Raw genomic sequence first — 19,090 nt, 5'->3', positions numbered from 1 at the left:
GAGGTGCATCTGTTTAGTTAGAAATGTCTCAAGCTTATCCTTCTTATGGCAGGGTAGTACTCCACTGTATTAAAAAATGCTCCACATCTTCTTTGTCTATTCATTGATTGACTGGAGGGCTGGGAGACGGCTCAGTAGAATAGGCGCCTGCCTGGTAAGCGCAGGGTCCTGAGTTCAATCCCTGGTACCACCAAAAAAATAAAAAATAAAATGATTGATTGTTACAAACTGTGCTGCGTTAAGTATGCGAATATCACTGTGATATGATGCTTTTAATTCTTTTGGGAAGATACCAAGAAGGGGAATAGCTGGGGCGAATGGGATCTGTAGCTCAAGTTTGTTGAGGACTCTTCGCATTGATTTCCACAATGGTTGCACCAGTCTGCCCTCCAACCAATAGTGGAGAAAGGTTTGTTCGTTTCTTCCCCCATAGCCTGCCAACATTTGGTATTGGTTGATTTCCTGATAATAGCCATTCTTTCTGAGGTGAGATGGAAGCTCAGCATTGTTTTAACTTTCATCTCTCAAATGACCAGTGATGTTGAATATTCTTTCATACATTCATTTTCTGTTTTTACGTGTGTGTGTGTGTATGTGTGTGCATGCAGCATCTCACTGCACAGCCCAGACTCATAGTGATCCTCCTGATTTCTGCCTCCCAAGTGCTGGGATTACAGGCGTGTGCCACCACGCTCGGACTCCACCTCGGCTCAGTGCACCCAGGGGCGGGGCCAGCACGGCAAGCGGGGCCAGGGATCGAACCCTGGCCCCCGTGCTTACCTAAGCAAGCGCTTAGTTCGCTGAGCTATACCGCCAGCCCTTGTTTGTACTTCTTCACCTGACAAGTATCTGTTCATTTTAGATGCCCATTTCTTGGACTGGGTCTTTGAATGTGGGGGAGCCCTATTTTTTGAGTTCTTTATATATTCTAGATACTAGTCCTTTGTGTGGGGAACGCTGCCATATCTTGTCCCCATGCTGCATGTCATCTTTTCACTCTCTTGGTGGTTTCTTTGGCTGTGTAAGATTTTTAATTAGATGCGATCTCAGTTGTTGATTCTTTGTGATAGTTCTTGTGTGATTTGGGTTTTGTGCATAAAGTCTTCATCTACATTAATGTCTTCAAGAGTTCTACCTATTTTCCGTCGGATTTAGTGTTTCTGCTTTAATATTTAGATCTTCGATCCAGTTTGACTTTAGTGTAGTGTATGGTGAAAGATATGGGTCTAGTTTTAACCTTCAGCCTGTGGAGAGTCAGTTTTTCCAGCATCATTTGTTACACGGGCTTTCTTTCTTCCAGAGAAAGTGTTTCACTCCTTTGTCAAAAGTAAGGTTGCTGAGTGTGTCTGGAGGTGTTCTTTTCCATCTTCTTTGCATTGTGCTACATCTACAGCATTTGCATTTATTTACTGTTAGTATTATTTTTGTATTTTAGGGAAAGGTCTGCAGGATGTTCAGGGTCTCACTACTAGATTGGGCTCGTAGTGATCTGCCTGTTTACAGCCTCCCAGGAGCTGGGATTACAGGCATGTGCCACTATGCCCAGTCCGCCATCGCAGTGCACCCTGGGGGCAGGGCCAGCATGGCAGGCCCAGGGATCGAAACCCTGGCCTCTGTGCCTGCTCGCAGGCACTTTTAATCCACTGAGCTGTTTGGCTATTGTTATTATTTTGAGACAAAGTCTTATTAATTTGCTAAGTGCCTAGGCTGGGCTCAAACTTGGGGTCCTCCTTTCTCAGCTTTCCAGAGTGCTGGGATTACGGAATAGAAGGGTTTATATACAAATGTAATAGAACTGAGAAATGTGTGGAAAGATGCACTTCAAACTGATGGAGATGGGCAGCCTGAGGAGTGGAGAGAGATTACGGCAGGCCCCGACCGAGGGCTGGGAAGCTCGGAGGTGGAGACCTTGCCTCACACACACAAAGCCCTGGGCTTTGTACCAAGCTCTGCAAAACACAGCTCAACAACAACGATTTAAAATTTAAAAATCTGAACGATGTAGTGAGACCCTGTCTCAAAATTTAAAAAGGCTCAGGGGTGTAACACACTGGTTCAGTGTCCTGGGTTGGATCCCCAAAAGCAAAACAAACAAAAATCAAAGAAAATCTTCATACTTCTTTTGAAACAAACTGAGTACAACGAATTATTTGCATTAATTTTATTTTATTTTATTTTATTTAAAATAAATTTATTTATTTATTTGTGTGTGTGCGTGTGTGTGTGTGTATGTGTGTGTGTGGCCAGCTCAGCCCGCCTGGGGGCGGGGCTGGCTGGCATGTGGTGCTGGGGGATTGAACCGCGGTCCATGTGCTTTGCTAAGCTTGTTCTAAGTAGGTGCTTTAGACCACTGAGCCATCTCACCAGCCCTGCATTAATTTTATTTATTTTTATTTTTTAAAATATTCTTTATTAATTTTTTTACTTATTTATGTGTGTGTGTGTGTGTGTGTGTGTGTGTGTGTGGCCAGCTCAGCCCACCAGGGGGCGGGGCTGGCTGACATGTGGTGCTGGGGGATTGAACCCCGGTCCCTGTGCTTTGCTAAGCTTGTTCTAAGTAGGTGCTTTAGACCACTGAGCCATCTCACCAGCGCCCCCTGCATTAATTTTAGACACAAGTTTTGTTTGGCTTTTGTTTTTCCCTATTTGAGACAGAGTTTCTCACTATGTAGTTCAAATTGGCCTTGAACTTTTCGGATCCTCCTGTCTCAGCCTCCCAAGTAGTTGGGATTGCAGGCAAGAGCCACCACCCCTGGCCACAAACGCTGTTGTTGCTGTTGGAGTTGTTCTGTTTTGGTTTTATTGAGATCAATTTTCACTGTGTAGTTGGGTCTAGACTCCAACTCACAGAGATCCTCCTGCCTCAGCCTCCCAAGGGCTGGGATTGTAGCTGCATACCACTTCACCCAGCCACAAGATTGTTTAAAAATAAAACTGCAGCTAGTACTTAGGAGGGCAAGGGGGTTTAGGGATACGCTGAAGGGAAGATTTTGTCCAGTTGCTCTCACGGACCTGACCCAGCAGTCCCTGGGGACTCTGTCGCTACTGTCCCCTCCCCCTTCTCCACAGTGCCGCAGCGTGTACAACGCCTCTGACCGCTGCAACTTCGTCCGCTCCAACCCCGACTGCCGCAGCTACGGCGGCTACCTGGACTACCTCGAGGGCCTCTTCTGCCACTTCTCGCCCCGCCTCCTGCCGCTGGCCATCACCCTCTACGTGAGTGCGCGTGCGTGTGTGCGTCCCTTCTGGGGGCCCGGGAGCAGGCCACGTGGCCAGCGGGGACTCACCTGTCCGCTCTCTGTCCCCGCCCAGGTTCTGTGGCTACTGTACCTGTTTCTGGTCCTGGGAGTCACCGCAGCCAAGTTGTGAGTTGGCCCCTGGTTTGGCGTTGTGGGGCAGGGCTCATGTCTACGGAAGCCCTCACTGTCTACTTTTCCTCCACAGCTTCTGTCCCAACCTGTCAGCCATCGCCACCACGCTCAAGCTGTCCCACAACGTGGCAGTATCCTTCAGCCCGGGGTCCCCTCCCCGGGGCGGTAGGCGCAGGGTGGTGGCTCGTGCCCCGCGGGGCCCCACACGGACCCCTCCTTGACACGCTCCCCATGGTGTCACCTTCCTGGCCTTTGGCAATGGCGCCCCTGACATCTTCAGCGCACTGGTGGCTTTCTCCGACCCACGCACGGCCAGCCTGGCCATCGGGGCTCTGTTCGGTGCGTGTGGCCCGGCAGGGGCTGGGGGAGGTGCGGGGTGCAGGGTGCTGATGTGCTGTTGTCCTCCAGGTGCCGGCGTGCTGGTCACCACCGTGGTGGCCGGGGGCATCGCCATCCTGCGCCCTTTCGAGGCTGCCTCCAGGCCCTTTCTCAGGGACATCGCTTTCTACATGACGGCTGTGTTCCTCACTTTCATGGCACTCTACCTGGGTCGGGTCACGCTGGCCTGGGCTCTGGGTGAGCAGAGGGTGCTGGGCACACGTTCTGGGCCGGGCCAGAGCCTTGGGAGGGAGGCACTTTGTGTAGAGGGTTGGAGACTCCACGGGACCACAGGGCCCCAGGACCCAGCGCCTAGGGGCGGGGTGGGGAATGGGCTGCTGGGTGACACCACCCCCTCAACGCAGCCTGCCTGGGCCTGTACGTGTTCTATGTGCTCACCGTGGTCCTCTGCACCTGGATCTACCAATGGCAGCGCAGGAGATCCCTGGTCTTCTCCACGCCGGGGACACCAGGTGAGGTCTGCGTCGCAGCCCTGTCCCCTGTGTGTGACCCTTGGGGCATCGATGCTGGCTTCCTATCCCAGCCTCCTCTGTGCCATCAGCCTCCTCTCCCTCTGTCAGGGTCCTGCCCCCACCCACAGGACACCTTGTGATTTGGCTGAAGGAATACATGCACATACACAAATATGTATACAACTGTACAAACGCACAACAAACCCACGACACCCAAATGTACAGTCTACACATGCAGATATACACAACACGTGCACATCCACAAATAATGCACAGAACACACTCAGACAGGTACAAATCCACAAACTCGTAAACATTTACACCAGCAAGGTGTGGAGGTACATGTCCATAATCCCGGCACTCAGAAGGCTGAGGCAGGAGGATTGCTATGAGTTTGAGGCCAGCCTGGGATACACAACAAGGCCTTTATCAAAATTAGTGCCCTCCCAGCACCATGCTGGGGGCCCAGCGTTGAGCCCCCAGGTCTCCTGCTGTCTCCTGCAGAGCTGCTGTCAGACTCAGACGAGGATCACATGTCTTCAAACACCAACAGCTACGACTATGGTGAGGCCGGTGTCCTGGCGCCTGGCAGGGCTGGGGTAAAGATGTGGCAAGATGGGGCTGCCTCGGCCCCACCTCTCCCCACAGCTGGCTGCAGCTGGGCAGGGGTGTCTGAGCAGAGAGACACAGAGGGCAGAGTGTGCCCTGCAGCCAGCTGGCCATACCCCTGTCCATGCTTGCAGGTGACGAGTACCGGCCACTATTCTCCTACCAGGAGACTACACTGCAGACCCTGGCCCGGGCCCTAAATCCCCTGGATTACCGGAGATGGAGAAGCCAGTCAGTGTCCTGGAGGGTCCTCAAGGTGCTCAAGGTATGAAGGGGTCCAGAAGCCAGACTCCCGGCTCCTCAGCCTCACGAGCAGTCATGGACTGTGCCTGCATCCCACAGGAGGTCTAGCTACACTGTGACTGACCTTGGGCATGTTTGGGTCTCAGTTTCCTCCCTGTAAGATGGCAGCCATGGCACAGTGCTGTGCTGTGAAGTGGTTGTATTAGTCAGTGATTGCTGCGGTGATGCTGGGTAACAAACATTCCTCCCCTGTCATGTAGACTTTTTCTTTTTTTTTTTCAACATTGGAAATCAAACCCAATGGTGCTCTGCCACTGAGCTCCATCCCTATTTCTTTTTCTTTCTTTCTTTCTTTTTTTTTTATTTTGAGAAAGAGTCTCACCGAGTTGCTCAGGTTGACCTTGAACTTGTGATCCTCTTGCCTCAGCCTCTTGAGGAGCTGGGATTACAGGTGTGCACCACTATCCCCAGTTCTGTTTTACTGAGCTATTTCCTCCCGTGGCCAACAGGTGGAAAGGTGCCTCAGAGTTCAGGCTGGCTCATGGTATAGGTCAGCCTGTGTCACAACCCGGAGCTGGCAGGCACCTGTTCTTTTCTGTGTGGGAGAAACCATGGCAAAGGGCCTCACTCTGGCTTAGCAACTGGGATCCTCCTACCTCAGCTCTATAGTGCCGAAACTGCAGGTGTGTGCCACCACACCCAGCTTCCTTACTAATTTAGTTGTTGGTTAAATACACAGGATGTGGAGTCAAACAGAGGTGGCTGGGGACAGGATTCTTAACCTCCCTGGGCTTTCTCTGGATTTTCAGAGCTTGTCAGGATTAGCATATGAGCAGGGTAAACCACAGCCCCACCAGAGACATCTGTGTCCTCAACTCCAGAACAGAACCTGGAGGGATCTCTCTCTCTCTCTCTCGCTCGCTCGCTCGCCCTCTCTCCCTCCTTCTCTCCCTCCCTCTATCTCTCCCTCCCTTCCTTTTTGTACCAGGGATTGAACTCAGGACCTTGTACTTGCCATGCAGGCACTAAAGCCGCTGAGCTATCCCCCCGGCCCGGCAGAGGGGCTTCTCAGACATGATTAAGGGTCATGAGGATATGATTAAGGATAGTCTCCCGGATTTTCTGGGCTGGCTCAGTGTAAGCAGGGCGTCCTCATTGGAGAAGATGGAGACCAGGACCTGGCCCAGTGGTACACACCTGTAACCCCAGCTACTCCAGAGGCTGAGGCAGGGGGATTCCAAGTCCAAGCCCAGCCTGAGCAACTTAATGACTTACTGAGACCCCCATCTCAAAATAAAAAATAAGAAGGGACGGGCTCGTGGTTCAGCACTGTCCAGCTCCAGTCCTCAGTTCAAAAAAGAAAAAGCAAAAAGGGAGGTGGAGGATGAAGGCGGGGGTGACTCCAGTGACGGACACAGTGGTCACAGCGTGAGGAGCAGTGCTGCGAGCTGGGGAGCTTGGGGCCTTGGAGGCCAGAGAGGCGGGCGATCCGTCCTGGGTCTGCGCTCTCTGCCGTCTTGGGGGTGCATAGCCTTGTCCGCAGCACAGGGAGGGCACTGTGGCCTGAGGAGGTCCCCCTCCCGCCCGCCTGCAGCTGCCTGTGGAGTTCCTGTTGCTCCTCACTGTGCCTGTCGTGGACCCGGACAAGGACGACCGGAACTGGAATCGGCCACTCAACTGTCTGCACCTGGTCGTCAGCCCCCTGGTCGTGGTCCTGACACTACAGTCGGGGGCCTGTGAGTTCCTCTGGGGCACAGAGCGGGGCACACGGCAGGCACTTCGTGTGTGCCACTGGGGTGTGGTGCACACACATGTCATCCCAGCCCTCGGGAGGCCAAGTCAGGGGCATCGCAGCAAGTTCTGGGCTACAGAGTGAGACCCGATGTCACAAAAACCAAACCGAAACAACAGAAATGCGGTGCTGTCATTGCCGTGTGGCTTCTCCTGGTCTGGGCCACATCCCTGGAGCCTGTTTTCAGTGCCCCTCATGGAGTCCCCTGCTCTGGCCCTGCTGTGCCTGACTCCTGGCTCTCGGAGGTCTGGCCTGGGCATGTCAGTTCCCCGAAGGGCCAGACAAAGCCGGCAGGCAGGGAGAGGGAACCCCGGGCACAGCCATCAGAGGCACGGGTCCCATCCTGTCCCTTCCAGGGCTGTGGATCCCGGGCACAGAGTGCTACCCCTCTCTGTCCACAGATGGCCTCTATGAGATCGGCGGCCTCCTGCCTGTCTGGGCTGTGGTGGTAATTGCTGGCACCGGCCTGGCATCTGTGACCTTTTTTGCCACCTCCAACAGGAACCCCCCCAGGCTCCACTGGGTAAGAACCCCATGATCATGAGAGGGAACCTGGGCCAGGGTCCCTAAACCTTGTGGAGGGCCTTTTACCCGTTCAGGGCTCGCCTCTGGGCTTTACGTCATGGAGGTAAACGTGTGCCCCATGCATTTTGCTGCCTTTCACTATGTGTGAGGAATCGGCAGCCCACAGCAGCCAGTGCGGGACGTTTTTGTCCATTGCCCTGCTGACACCCAGCCCCTGGCACTACCTTCCATCTGTATGGATTGGACCCTCTGATTGCACAGGTTAATGGAATCCTACAGCCAGTGGCCTTTCCTGTCTGGCTTCCTTAACTTAGGGTAATGTTTTATGGCTCATCTATATGGTAGCACGGGTCAGTCCTTCGTTCTTTTTTTTTTTTTTTTGCGAAACTGGGGATTGAACTTAGATCCTTGCATTTGTCAGTCAAGCACTTATCCTACTGAGCCATCTCCCCGGCCCCCTTTTGGGGTTTTTTGATAGAGGATCTATTAACTCAGGCTGGCCTTAGATTCAAGGCAATCTTCCTGCCTCAGCCTCAGGTTTGGGGTTACAGGCATGTGCCACCACGGCCTACACCCTTTCTCTCTCTCTCTCTCTCTCTCTCTCTCTCTCTCTCTCTCTCTCTCTCCTTCCTTTCTTTCTTTCTTTCAACTCTTATTTATTTGTTTGGTACCAGACGCAGCTTGGACTCATAGTGGTCCTTCTGTCTCAGCCTCCCCAGCCCTGGGATTATAGGCATGCACCACCATGCCTGGTTTTGGTGGCCTGCACGGCATGCCTGGGGTTCTGGGGCTGGCACAGCATGCAGGACTGGGGATCGAACCCAGATCCTTGCTCTTTCCAGGCAGGTGCTTAGACCGCCAAGCTATCTCCCCAGTCCCAGCACCTTTTCTGTTTTGGTAGGTGGGGTGCTTGGGATTGGGCCCAGGGCACTGCACACCAGGCCGTTGCTCCACCACTGAGCTCACCCATGTTGAGATGGCAATTGAGACTGGGCGTGGTGGCACACACCTGTAATCCCAGCACTTGGGAGGCTGTAAACAGGAGGATCACTACGAGTCTGATCTAGTAGTGAGACCCTGTAGACCCTTCCATAAATACAAAAAATAAAAAATCAATAAAAAGGAACAAGTACTCCTGTGAATATCTATGCAAGGCAGGAGGATTGTGGTGAGTTTAAGGCCAGCCTGGGCTACATAATGACTTCAAGGCCAGCCTGAATTATGAGTGAGACCCTATTTTTTAAAAAACAACATTCTGCTAACCTTTAATTGAACGCATATTATATGCAAGCACCAATTGCCTCTGTTAGCTCATTCTGTGCTGTCAGCTGCCTGAGGGATAAGAAATGTATCCATCTAACAGACAAGGAGCTGAGGCTGTGCCCAGTGCTGGCCCTGGTCCCACCTGAGGCCCTCCCTCCCTCTGCAGCTCTTTGCTTTCCTGGGCTTCCTGACCAGTGCCCTGTGGATCAACGCGGCTGCCACGGAGGTGGTGAACATCTTGCGGTCCCTGGGTGTGGTCTTCCAGCTGAGCAACACGGTCCTGGGGCTCACGCTGCTGGCCTGGGGGAACAGCATTGGAGGTGACTCTGGGCCGGGAGGGCCTCTAGGCTGGTGCTGGCATGATGCAGCGCTCCGCTCTAGCCAGAGCTACAGCTCAGTCTGTCCTCAGCACGTGCCGGGTGCCCACTGTCATTTTAGAGACACTCACGCTTGGTGTATTCATGGGGGGCGGTGGGCACATCCACACACATGCGCTTGTCTAGCTCCAGCAGCCAAGTAAGGCTGACCGGGCTGTGCACTGCTCCAGAACAGCCAGGTAAGCGGGCAGGGAGAGCAAGTCCTCGCCGTCCTTCCGCTCGCCTCTTGGCACCGGGTTCCCTCATTCTTGCAGAGGAGCTACAGGTGCTAGCAGTGGGTAGGGCATGGGTGAAAACATTGGTAGCTGTACACTGCGCCACACCCAGAGTTACCCCCAGCAGGTGCCAGGTCCGGTGGCCTGTAGTTTGTGGACTGCATGATCGAGGGCCAGGGAAGCCACCTGGCACTCAAGGCTCTCTGCTTCCCTGCAGATGCCTTCTCAGACTTCACGCTGGCCCGCCAGGGCTACCCGCGGATGGCCTTCTCGGCCTGCTTCGGTGGCATCATCTTCAGTATCCTTTCTGGGGTTGTGCTTGGCCCGAGGGTGGGCGTTATGGTTGGGAGGCAGCCAGGACGCTCTGTGTGTGTGTGTGTGTGTGTGTGTGTGTGCCCGTCCATGCTAGGTGCTGAGAGTTTTGACATCAGAATTTTCCTCAAAACCAAACTCAGTGTCAGGGATTCTTAGCAGATATGTTTGGTGCACGGTGGCTATTGCTGCTGCACTCTGGGAAGCTGAGGCAGAAGACTGCAAGTCCAAGCCCAGTTTGGGCAATTTAGTGACCGAGGCCCTTGTCTCAGAATGAAAACTCCAAGTAAGCCAGGGGTGTAGCATACCATGAGCCCTGGGTTCAGCTCCCAGTACGCAAAAGCAAACAGGAGTACCATGATAAAAGGGTGTGTTTCTGTTCCTATAAAACTTTATAAACGCAGACCTTTGCTAGCCTGGGCCAAGGGCAGTTTACCAGGTCAGTCTATGTAGGCAAGCCATGGAGAGCCAGGCCGGGGCCAGGCCCAGGGCTCTGGATGCAGACTCTCCAGGTTCTGTGCCATGGGCTGTGACAGTCATGGCAGTACCTGCTGCAACCCACTCCAGGCTGGGGCCTTTTGTGGCCGCGTGGTCCCTGCTGAAATCTGTGCTGCTGTCAGGCTGTGGCCTTTCCCCTTCCACTGGGCTTGGGTGGGACAGAGGGGCCCTGAGCAGCCTCCAGGGCCGGCGGTGACCCGTGTGTGTTAGGATCTCACCCACCATATTTGAGGCTGGCTTCAGACTCACTACGCAGCCCAGGTTGGCCTGGAGCCCTAGGTCCTCCCGCTTTGGCCTTCCAAGTGCTGGGATTACGGCTGTGCATTTCTGGCCCCTCATTTTGATCCTTGCGGGCTGGGTGCAAAGTGTATGCTCAGCACTCACTGCACCACCTCCAGATCTGGTCTCCTCAGTGGGCAGCTCGGGTGTTGGGCTGTGGGCACAGACAGCAAAGGAACCAGGCTCCTCCTTGCAGGGCACTCCAGCCTTAAGGCTGAGCCCAGCTGGCAGGAGCCCTGGCATGGCTGGGGTAGGGCAGCTGCTTCCACAAACTTCCTGAGCCTGTGCAGATATGCTGGTGGGCGTGGGGCTGGGCTGCCTGCTGCAGATGGCCCGGGGCAGCGCCGAGGTCAAGGTAAGTGGCCAGCGCCTCCCAGGAGCCTCCCCTGTCCTCCTCTCCTCTGGCCGCGTCCTGCTTACTTCTCCAAGGGAGGGCCCTTGTCTGGACTTGGGACACAAGTCTGCTTTGTAGAAAAGTTGAAAATAGTTTGCTAAGGGTTGAAAAAATGTATTTCTTGCAAGTTGATAGTGAAACCAGGATTCCTGTGTAGCTGGATGAGGCAGGAAGCCCTGGGTTCAAATCCTGACCCCATCCTTTAAACTTTGCTGGGTTACTTGGGCGAGTCAGGGTCTCTGGGCCCTGGCTTTCTCACCTGTGCAGTCAGGTGGCTAATATCCCCCGGCCTCATGGATGGAGTATGGGGTGTGGGCCGGGCTGGCCCCAGACCCAATGCTGTCCCTAGAGGGACAGGTGACCTCTCAAGCACCTAGGGATGTCCCAGGGGCACATGCTTTTCCAGTGCAGCACCTGGGACTCTGCTGTCTGGTGCTGGGGCCTGAACCCAGGGCCCTACTCACTGTAGCTGTGCCTAGCCCCGGGCAGGGGCTGCACATGTGGGGGTTTGCCTTCTGCAGGAGTTGAATTCAGACTGACAGGAATTAATTAAGAAGGGAGGGAAGCAACCAACTCGGGCTGGCTTTAAGCCTCCTTAGGCTACAGCATTTACTTTGAATACCGAGGATTAGCTGTGCGGGGAAGGGGGAGGAGATGATTCGCCAAGAGGCTGAACAGAGGAGGGGATTAAAGGGCCTTAACCTCCACCCCACAACGACTAGCTTCAGAAGTTTGCTTTTTCTGTCCGTGTTGTTTACACTCTTCCTGGGCTTAATAGGTCTCTTTTCGCTAGGGATCCTAAGGCAGGTCCAAGTGAGGTTTTAGAGCCCCGGGTGCATTTCCACACCTCAGTGCAGGTTTAGGAAATGCTCCTTGACAGTTAAATTGCCTAAGACAGATGTGAGCCAACACAGTGAATGCCTCTGGTGACTGCCTAGCAAAAAAATCCAATTTGCTTTTTAAAAACTGTATTACTTATTTGAGAGAGAATCTCACTAAGTTGCCCATGCTAGCCTGGATGGAACTTGCCATCCTCCTGCCTTGACCTCCTGAATACCGGGGTTGCAGGTGTGCCCCCACCACACCCAGTAAGTCACACATGCTGGGCATGAATTTATGCAGCACTGAAGTCCCCGCCTGGAACCTACCAGCCCCTCTGCTCGAGCCCCCCAACTGTAGGGCCCTGGAGTTGGTGTAGCACCCTTTGCCCACAGCGTCTGCTCTGTGACAGCGGCGCTCCGTCAAGCAGGCACCAGTGCAGGCTGCCGTTGGCCTTCACACAGTGCCTGGAGCACAGTGAACGCTGAACAGAGGCAGAGCATGGACCTGTGTTCTAGTCTTTGTGATAGAATTGGTGTGAGGTTTAGAAGGAGGGGTGGTGTCCCCGTGCAGGACAGGTGAACGCTGCATGCAACAGTGTGCAAACTGCCCTGCCTTGCTGCATCTGTCCCTTTGTCCCCATCTTCATGGAAGCCCCAGACCAGCTTGGGTAGCTCAGTACGACCCTCTCTCAAAAAGGCCTGGCAGTGGAGCTTAGTATAGAAGCCCTGAGTTCAACCCCCACTATTCAAAGTAAAACACAAGGACTTGTGGTTCCGTGACAAACAGGTGGGTGGCTCTCCTGCAGTGCTGCTCCAGTCTGGAAGCGGGTGACCCCGCGGCAGCGGGTGGTGCCCCCACCATGACCCTGCTGGCTGCAGCCCTCTCTCTCCCACAGCTGGAGCCCGATGGGCTGCTGGGCTGGGTGCTGGCTGGCGCCCTGGGGCTCAGCCTAGCCTTCTCCCTGGTCACCGTCCCGCTGCAGTGCTTCCAGCTGAGCAAGGCCTACGGCATCTGTCTGCTGCTCTTCTACACCACCTTCCTTGTTGTGGCCCTGCTCACAGAATTCGGGGTGATTCACCTGAAAACTGTGTGACTGAGAATCTGGTATGTGGTTGTGACACTGACGGGGTCCCAGTGGCCTCCTGAGGGGAGGGCAGGACGCCTTCTGCAGTATCTCTCACTGCCACAGCTCAGGAGACAGCGCCAATGCTGAGGACCTGCTTGGAGGGGATGTAGGCCCATGGGGCTGAGCCCCTCTGGAAGCTGGGGCTTGGGGCTGCTGGATGCACGCAGGCAGCAGGTAGCTACAGAGGTCAGCCCTGCTGTCTCTCGCTTGTGTCTGGCTGCCTGCACCTCCCCGGGCTGACGGCCGTGTGACCCTGGCAGGCAGGGGGACTCGTACAGCAGGCTCAGGATGAGCTCTAGATCCGTACAGGAGGTGGAAAGCAGGCAGACCCACCTCGCTGAGAACCTGCAGCTGCCATGCTCAGAAAGCCAGAAGGAATGGAGATGGACAGTGATCCATGTTGCTGGACCCAATGGCCCTGAGACCTCTCGCTGGGCAGCCACGTGACTGGACAGTGGCTCTCGACTGTCCTTAGGACTCTGCCCAGGACCCCAGGGTCCCCCGCTGCAGCACAGGAGTCTGCTTACCTCAGGGTGCAGGGTAGGGTCCCCGCCTTCCAATACCTAGCTCTTGTTTGCCTTCTGCCATCCCTGAAGGGATTCAGCATTTTCTAAATAAAGATGAAGTATTTCAAGTGTACAGGCAGTGGCTGCCCTGACTCCTACAGCTCCATACAGGGCCAGGTGAGCATGCACTGAAGGCAGGGGTAAGGTGGGGCGAGCGAGGCCATGACGGGCCGCTTGTAGCACGTAACCGGAAGTCACTCACAAGGCCTACAAAGCACAGGCTTTTATTATTAATACGCCAGAGATTCAGAGACGCAGTGGGTTTCTAGGTAGCAAGTCACCAATGTACAAAATCTTACAGGCTTGCTCCTGCGATGCGTACAAAATGATTGTCCGCGTGGTGTGAAGTAAGGCTGGGGTGGGGGAGGGGAGGGGCTGAACACCGTCCTTCTCACAGCGCCTTCGCCCAGGGAGAGGGCGCAGTGGCCTGTCACCGTGGACAGGCTGTGATCGGGGGTCTGCAGTGAGGGTTAGTGGTCCTGCCTGGCTACAAGGTGGGGACACAGGGGCATCTGAGCTAGATGACATCCTGGGGCCCTTGAGCACACAGCCTGGGTGGCACCTGGTGTCACTGGTCAGATGACAGCTCATCACTGGCTGAGGTCTGGCCCGCCAACCCTGCTGTCACCATGCGTCTGTCCTGTCCCGACCAAGTGACCCCCAATAGGACCAAGACACCCCCAGCTCTGGAGGCCAGATGCTCAGTTGCAGAGCCGTGCCCCCTTGTGAGGCTGCCCCTGCCCACTCCCAGAATGCCCATTCCAATACACAAAAGCAAAAAGGCACCTGGATGTGCAAATAAGGTTCCCTCTCTGGGGAAGAGAGCTCTGGCCCAGGCTCCACTGAGCTCCTGAGTCCTCCAGAGAGGAAGAGGACCATGTCATCTCCTGGCTGCCCTGGGAACTAGTGTTTTCCCAAAGGGCTGTGCTTAAAAATTTAGGACATCTGCTTTGCCCTGCTGGGGGGGAAGAGTGCACCCTGGAGGTGGCCGGGAGGAGGGGCTGGGACTGGCTGGGGCTACTCCCCAGGACCAGGCTCTGGTGGCTGTTGTCCCTGACCTCTACCCTGTGCCACCTGTCCACCCTCAGCCACTACACAGACTACCCATGAGGCACTGGGGCCCTCAGTTAGTTGGGTGTCTGCCCAAACCTCCTGCAACGACCAATCCCACCATGGAGAAACCTGGAGGGGAGGAGTCCCCACCGAGCTGCAGCAAGCTCCCTGCAGTGGTTGCCTCTGTTCCCAGAACACACAGGGGCAGGCCCATCGCAGAAGAGAACTTGGTGCAGGAGGCCTGGGCAGGAACAGGCCATGGCTTCTCTACCTGGCACTTGTGTCCTGCAGGAGGCTGTGGCAGGATTTCCAGCCTTAAGGGCTAAACCAAAGTGCACAGGAAAGACCCCTGAGGCGAGACTCAAATGGTCAACAGCACCCCTTGCCTGGCCCTGGCTGCCTGCACCTGACCACACTCTGGTCTATAACCTCACGCTCTATCCCTCCTCCCGCAAAGCACATGTATCCTGTTACATTATTTTCTGAGAAATACTGCTGGGGTGGGGAGTTCTTTCCTTCTTACTGCTCAGTGGTTTTGTCCCAAAAGTCAGACATATGCCTGTGACAAGCTATCACAGGGAGGGTTAGCAGGGAGTTCTCAGGGGATGTGGGCCAGGAAGCAGCAGCTGGAAGCCCGGCCCGCCTGGCCCTGTGGGGACAGCCCCTGTAAGGACAGGCGACTGTGGCATCTGGAAGACTGGGGCCAGGTGACTGCACGGTACCTGCCGGTCCGCTTTCTACAAACATGTGCATATATGTGAGTGTGCATTCACACATTTCTCCTGACATGTGGGGAGAAAATACTACGGTGTTATTGCATAGAAGACATGGCTTCGTGGGCTGGCGCTAGGTGACCGTCTGCGAGCGCTGGCGACTGCCGGGGGGCTGCTGGGTGTCGGGCACAGGGCCACCGCTGCTGAGGTGCTGCCGCTGGGCCTCCTGCTCCCGAGCGTGTTCTGCGTACCATTCCTGGAGGCAGAGTGCAGCAGGCTCAGAGCCACAGCTCACCCTGCTCGGACTGAGCAGAAATGGGGGTTCCAAATGTGGAGCACCTGAGCCTCCTCTTTCTACCTGGAGGTCGGCACACCTGCTGGTCAAGGGTGCCTGGCACATACCATCTTTCTTATTTTGAGCCGGCCTTCCTATGTTGCCTAGGGTGGCCTCAAACTGTGATCTCCTGCCTCAGCCTCCTGAGCAGCTGGGATCACGGGTGTGTACCACCATGCCCAGCTCATGTAATCTCTGTAACCAGGTGACCAGAGAGCTTTGGAGCTTAAGGAACAACTCAAGCCAGGAATGACGGTACATGCCTGTGATCCCAGCACTAGGCTGAGGAAGACTAGACATGGTCATCACTGCCTCAGCGCAACAAGGCTTCCAGACGGAAGGACACCCAACCGGCTGTGGCACAGGGAACCCTAGAGGGAGACGGGCAGGTCCCGAGTGGTGGCCTCCCGTGAGGAAGGCACAGTGCCAGCCACATGGTGCTCTAGGAGGGCTGAGCACTTGATGCAGTGGCCAATATGGAGACAGGGAGACCGTCAGGAAACACCTGACCTCCCACTTCTCTTCAAAAAATGCCCCAGATGGTCAGAGCCTAAGTGCCTGGGCACAGTGGGCCTCACTCCTTTTGGGAAGTCGGGCACAGTCGCTATCCCTGGGCACCGTCCTCCTGGACGCTGAGCCCCACTGCCTTGGTCCATCCCGACTCTCGCTGTAGTATGTTCATCTGCAGCTTGGTCAGAGCGAGACAGAAGGTGCCACGGGGCCAGGGGCTGTGCTGGGCAGGAGGGCCAGGTCCATGGGGCAGGGCAGAGGGATGAGGCTGGGCGGGTCTGGCCCTGAGTCCCAGATGCCCTGCAGTGTCCCCAGCAATGTCCTGTCTCCTGAGCCTCCGTGTCTACTGGGGCAGACTGAGGCCTCCCAGGGGAGCAGCCTACCTGGATCTCCTCCTGGTACATCTTCAGGCTCAGGTCGCTTTTGGTCCTTGACCGCCGCCCCAGAAACACCAGGGAATTTTGCTAAAGAAGAGCAGAGGCTGCTGCTGAGCTTGGCTGTTGCTGGCCCTGGACCGGCCTGTGCTGGGCTCAGTGCGGAGCTACGGCGCTCTCCCACCCTGCCCGTGCCTGCAGGAGTCACCCGAGGGCAGCGAGGCTGCAGACCCGCAGGCCTATGCCCCTCACCTGGTACTTCTCCATGTGGGCAAGCGTCTCAAGCAGCCGGGTGACATCAGATGAGGCCCCTCGCGCCTCACGGTATAGCTCCAGGATGGCCAATAGCTCCTCCCTGGAGATTTCCTTCTCCAGGGTGATACCACCATCCACTGCAAGGAGGGAGCTAAGCTCCAAAGCCACCCTCGTGGCCACACCTTGGGGTCACCCTCCCCTCCCAGGGGTGGCAGGACGTGGTCTGGGGCTGCGGCTTCCTCGCAGCCCCACCAAGCCTGACTTGCTAGATGAGCTCAGGGGATTATCTGCCATTCAGTGTTAGAAAATCAAGGCTGGATAGATACGCTGAACTGCCAGAGGCACCAGGGAGCTGACCCATCAGACCACCAGGCAGCCACCAAGCCGACAGCCAGCCATCAAGGTGACACTGAATGCGGACAGACGGGCAGACCGACGACGGATAGACAGAGCCCCCCCACCTTCCGAGTCCTGGCTCTTGCGGCTGTAGTTCATTCGGAAGACAAAGGCCTCCAGGATGAAGGCCACAATGATGGTCATCACCACCTGGCAGGGGAAGGAGGTGTCAGTAGCTTTTGCCAGCACCCCAAAAGACTTGGAGGAAGAGGAAGAGGAGAAGGAAGGACACACAGTCCTGACCCACCATAGTCACGATGTAAAAGGTCATGAAGTACAGGCGGCTCCAGTGGGAGGTCTGTGAGGTGACACCTTCCTGTGAGGGGACAGGGACATGAATAGTGAGCTGGAGCACGGGCAATGCTGGCCCTGTCTGCCGAGGCCACTTCACCTGTGGCCCACAGTGACTGCTTGTTTCAGCGCCTCTGGCTGGCAGCCAGAGTGGCCCAGCTTCCTGGGGTCTAACAGGTCCTCCAAAAGCGTGGCTATGGCCAGAACACATGGTCTGATCCAGCAAAAGCCATGCTGTTGCTGCTTCCCTTTAGAGACTGTGTCACCTAGGCTGGTCTTCAAGTCCCAGGCTCAAGGAACCCTCCTGCCTCAGCCTCCTAAGTGCTGGGCTTTGGAGCTTGTCACCATGTTCAGCCTGTTGCACTGTTTGCTGACTGAAGTGTCACCTTTATGCACTGGGGGCCTCTCTGGCTGTGGGGAGGGGCCCGAGATCCTCACCATGATGATGTACCAGTTGTTGACAACCGTGAGCTCGAACAAGGTCACTGCGGAGGGAAGGGGACAGAGACATGTCCTGATAGACTGGCCTCCGAGGCCTCTGGCTCCTCTCCCAGGCCCGTGGCGATGGGGCCACTGTGTGCCACCTGGGCTGAGTGCTCTGGGAAGGTCTGGGCACACCCTGTGCCTCAGCATCCCTGCGGGACCAGGGCAGGCTGGGGGATGGGAAGTTTCTGTCCCACCTGAGTGGGTGCGGGCGTGGGGTGTCAGGAGGGCTCCTCCCTTCTCTCAGGAGACCACTTTCCTCCAGCCCCTGAGGCCTAGCCATGGAATTGGGAGACAGAGCAGAGCTGGGGGCCTGAGTTGGGGGCAGCACTTGAGCGGCACCCCCTACAACTGACATAGATGAGGGGAGGGCTGGCCCCAGGCCCTGGTAGGACAGACCACACCCTCCAGCTGGGCCCAGCCACAGGCTGGGGACAGAGAGCCTCACACGGCTTTGCAGGGACCAGGGCAGCGGGCTGGCAGCATCCGCTTGGCGACTGGCAGGCTCCACTCACCAAAGCTGTTGAGGATGTTGTCGAAGTTGTTGAGATAGTAGTAACCCTCCTCCACCACGGTCTTGTCGCCCACAGTGTGGTTAAGCCAGCGGTAGGCATCTGCCACAGTGCTGGTGCTGGCGGGGGTCAGGGGCAGAAGGGACCACAAGATCACTGTCTCCTCAGCAGAAGACACCTAGGCAAGGCCTGGCCATGGGTCCTTCCTGCTCTGCTCTAGCTCCTGCTGTGTCCTGCCCAAGGGGGGCCTGGGGGATCCACCCAACACCGCCACCTCGAGACAGCCCGAGTCCAGAGCCTCCTAGGGACCCCAGCCACTCACTTGCAGCAGTTGGGGTAGAGAAGCCCACAGAAGAACTCCATGCCCACAATGGCGAAGGAGTAGTAGAAGATGAGCAGCGTAAGGCCGAGGCTGGGGGAAGCCAGAGGGGTGTGAGTGGGGCAGAGGACAGTGGGTCACCGTCGCACCACCCCTACCCCCGGCATCTGCAGGAGACTCTAGGGTGGACACCCCGAGTGGAGTTTCACCCCCTGTGGCCCACCTCCGTAGGAGCCCCAGGAGACAGGGCCGTGAGTGAGCTGCAGCCCCACCCACCCACAGGTACTGGGAGGGGCAGTGGGGGAAACTCGCCCCGACACCTCCCAACACCCATCTCCTGGGCCACATTCACAGAGCCAGGCCTGGGCAGTACCTGGCCATCCGCGGCAGCAGCTCAAACATGGTGTCCAGCACGTTGCGGTAACGTTTCTTCAGCTTGAACAGCCTGGCCAAGGGGAGGGCAGTGGTCAAGGAGGATGCCCAGGCCACCGGCCTTCCACACCTGTGCATCAGAGGCTGCAGGGCCTCATGCATGTGGTACAGGATGGTGGCAGCCCATTACTGAGGATGAAAGCCTGGGCCTCACGCATGCCAGGCAAGCACTCTG

General features: G+C 56.1%; 2 protein-coding genes across 12 annotated transcripts in view; one reads left to right on the top strand and one right to left on the bottom strand.

Moving 5' to 3' along the window:
• The window catches only part of Slc8b1 (solute carrier family 8 member B1), a 23,407-nt gene extending 10,075 nt beyond the window's left edge, over positions 1-13,332 (top strand). Inside the window, exons 3-16 of one of the 3 annotated variants that reach the window (XM_023720481.1) lie at positions 3,070-3,216; positions 3,313-3,365; positions 3,445-3,502; positions 3,605-3,710; positions 3,780-3,947; positions 4,115-4,222; positions 4,727-4,786; positions 4,966-5,096; positions 6,669-6,810; positions 7,268-7,389; positions 8,821-8,974; positions 9,464-9,544; positions 10,626-10,690; positions 12,447-13,330. In XM_023720481.1, coding sequence (XP_023576249.1) covers positions 3,070-3,216; positions 3,313-3,365; positions 3,445-3,502; positions 3,605-3,710; positions 3,780-3,947; positions 4,115-4,222; positions 4,727-4,786; positions 4,966-5,096; positions 6,669-6,810; positions 7,268-7,389; positions 8,821-8,974; positions 9,464-9,544; positions 10,626-10,690; positions 12,447-12,644 — 1,593 coding nt within the window. In that variant the 3' untranslated portion in view covers positions 12,645-13,330. Of the gene's footprint in view, positions 1-3,069; positions 3,217-3,312; positions 3,366-3,444; positions 3,503-3,604; positions 3,711-3,779; positions 3,948-4,114; positions 4,223-4,726; positions 4,787-4,965; positions 5,097-6,668; positions 6,811-7,267; positions 7,390-8,820; positions 8,975-9,463; positions 9,545-9,962; positions 10,270-10,625; positions 10,691-12,446 lie in introns of those variants that run through there. The other 2 variants (XM_023720482.1, XM_023720483.1) reach the window with 2 other exon arrangements.
• A 112-nt stretch (positions 13,333-13,444) lies between these two features.
• Tpcn1 (two pore segment channel 1) overlaps positions 13,445-19,090 on the bottom strand; it is a 51,581-nt gene continuing 45,935 nt past the window's right edge. For all 9 annotated transcript variants that reach the window (XM_023720474.1, XM_023720477.1, XM_023720476.1 and 6 more), the window contains 9 exons: positions 18,857-18,928; positions 18,487-18,576; positions 18,168-18,283; positions 17,608-17,654; positions 17,126-17,194; positions 16,944-17,028; positions 16,480-16,619; positions 16,237-16,317; positions 13,445-15,265 (listed from right to left, as the gene is read on the bottom strand). In XM_023720474.1, the coding sequence (XP_023576242.1) occupies positions 15,143-15,265; positions 16,237-16,317; positions 16,480-16,619; positions 16,944-17,028; positions 17,126-17,194; positions 17,608-17,654; positions 18,168-18,283; positions 18,487-18,576; positions 18,857-18,928 (823 nt within the window). In that variant the 3' untranslated portion in view covers positions 13,445-15,142. The remainder of the gene's footprint in view (positions 15,266-16,236; positions 16,318-16,479; positions 16,620-16,943; positions 17,029-17,125; positions 17,195-17,607; positions 17,655-18,167; positions 18,284-18,486; positions 18,577-18,856; positions 18,929-19,090) is intronic.

Source organism: Octodon degus, unplaced genomic scaffold (genome assembly GCF_000260255.1).
Source record: "Octodon degus isolate 3935 unplaced genomic scaffold, OctDeg1.0 scaffold00076, whole genome shotgun sequence".
NCBI classification, from domain to species: domain Eukaryota; kingdom Metazoa; phylum Chordata; class Mammalia; order Rodentia; family Octodontidae; genus Octodon; species Octodon degus.
Note: the sequence above shows the minus strand (reverse complement) of the source record. Positions and strands in the feature narration are given on the sequence as shown.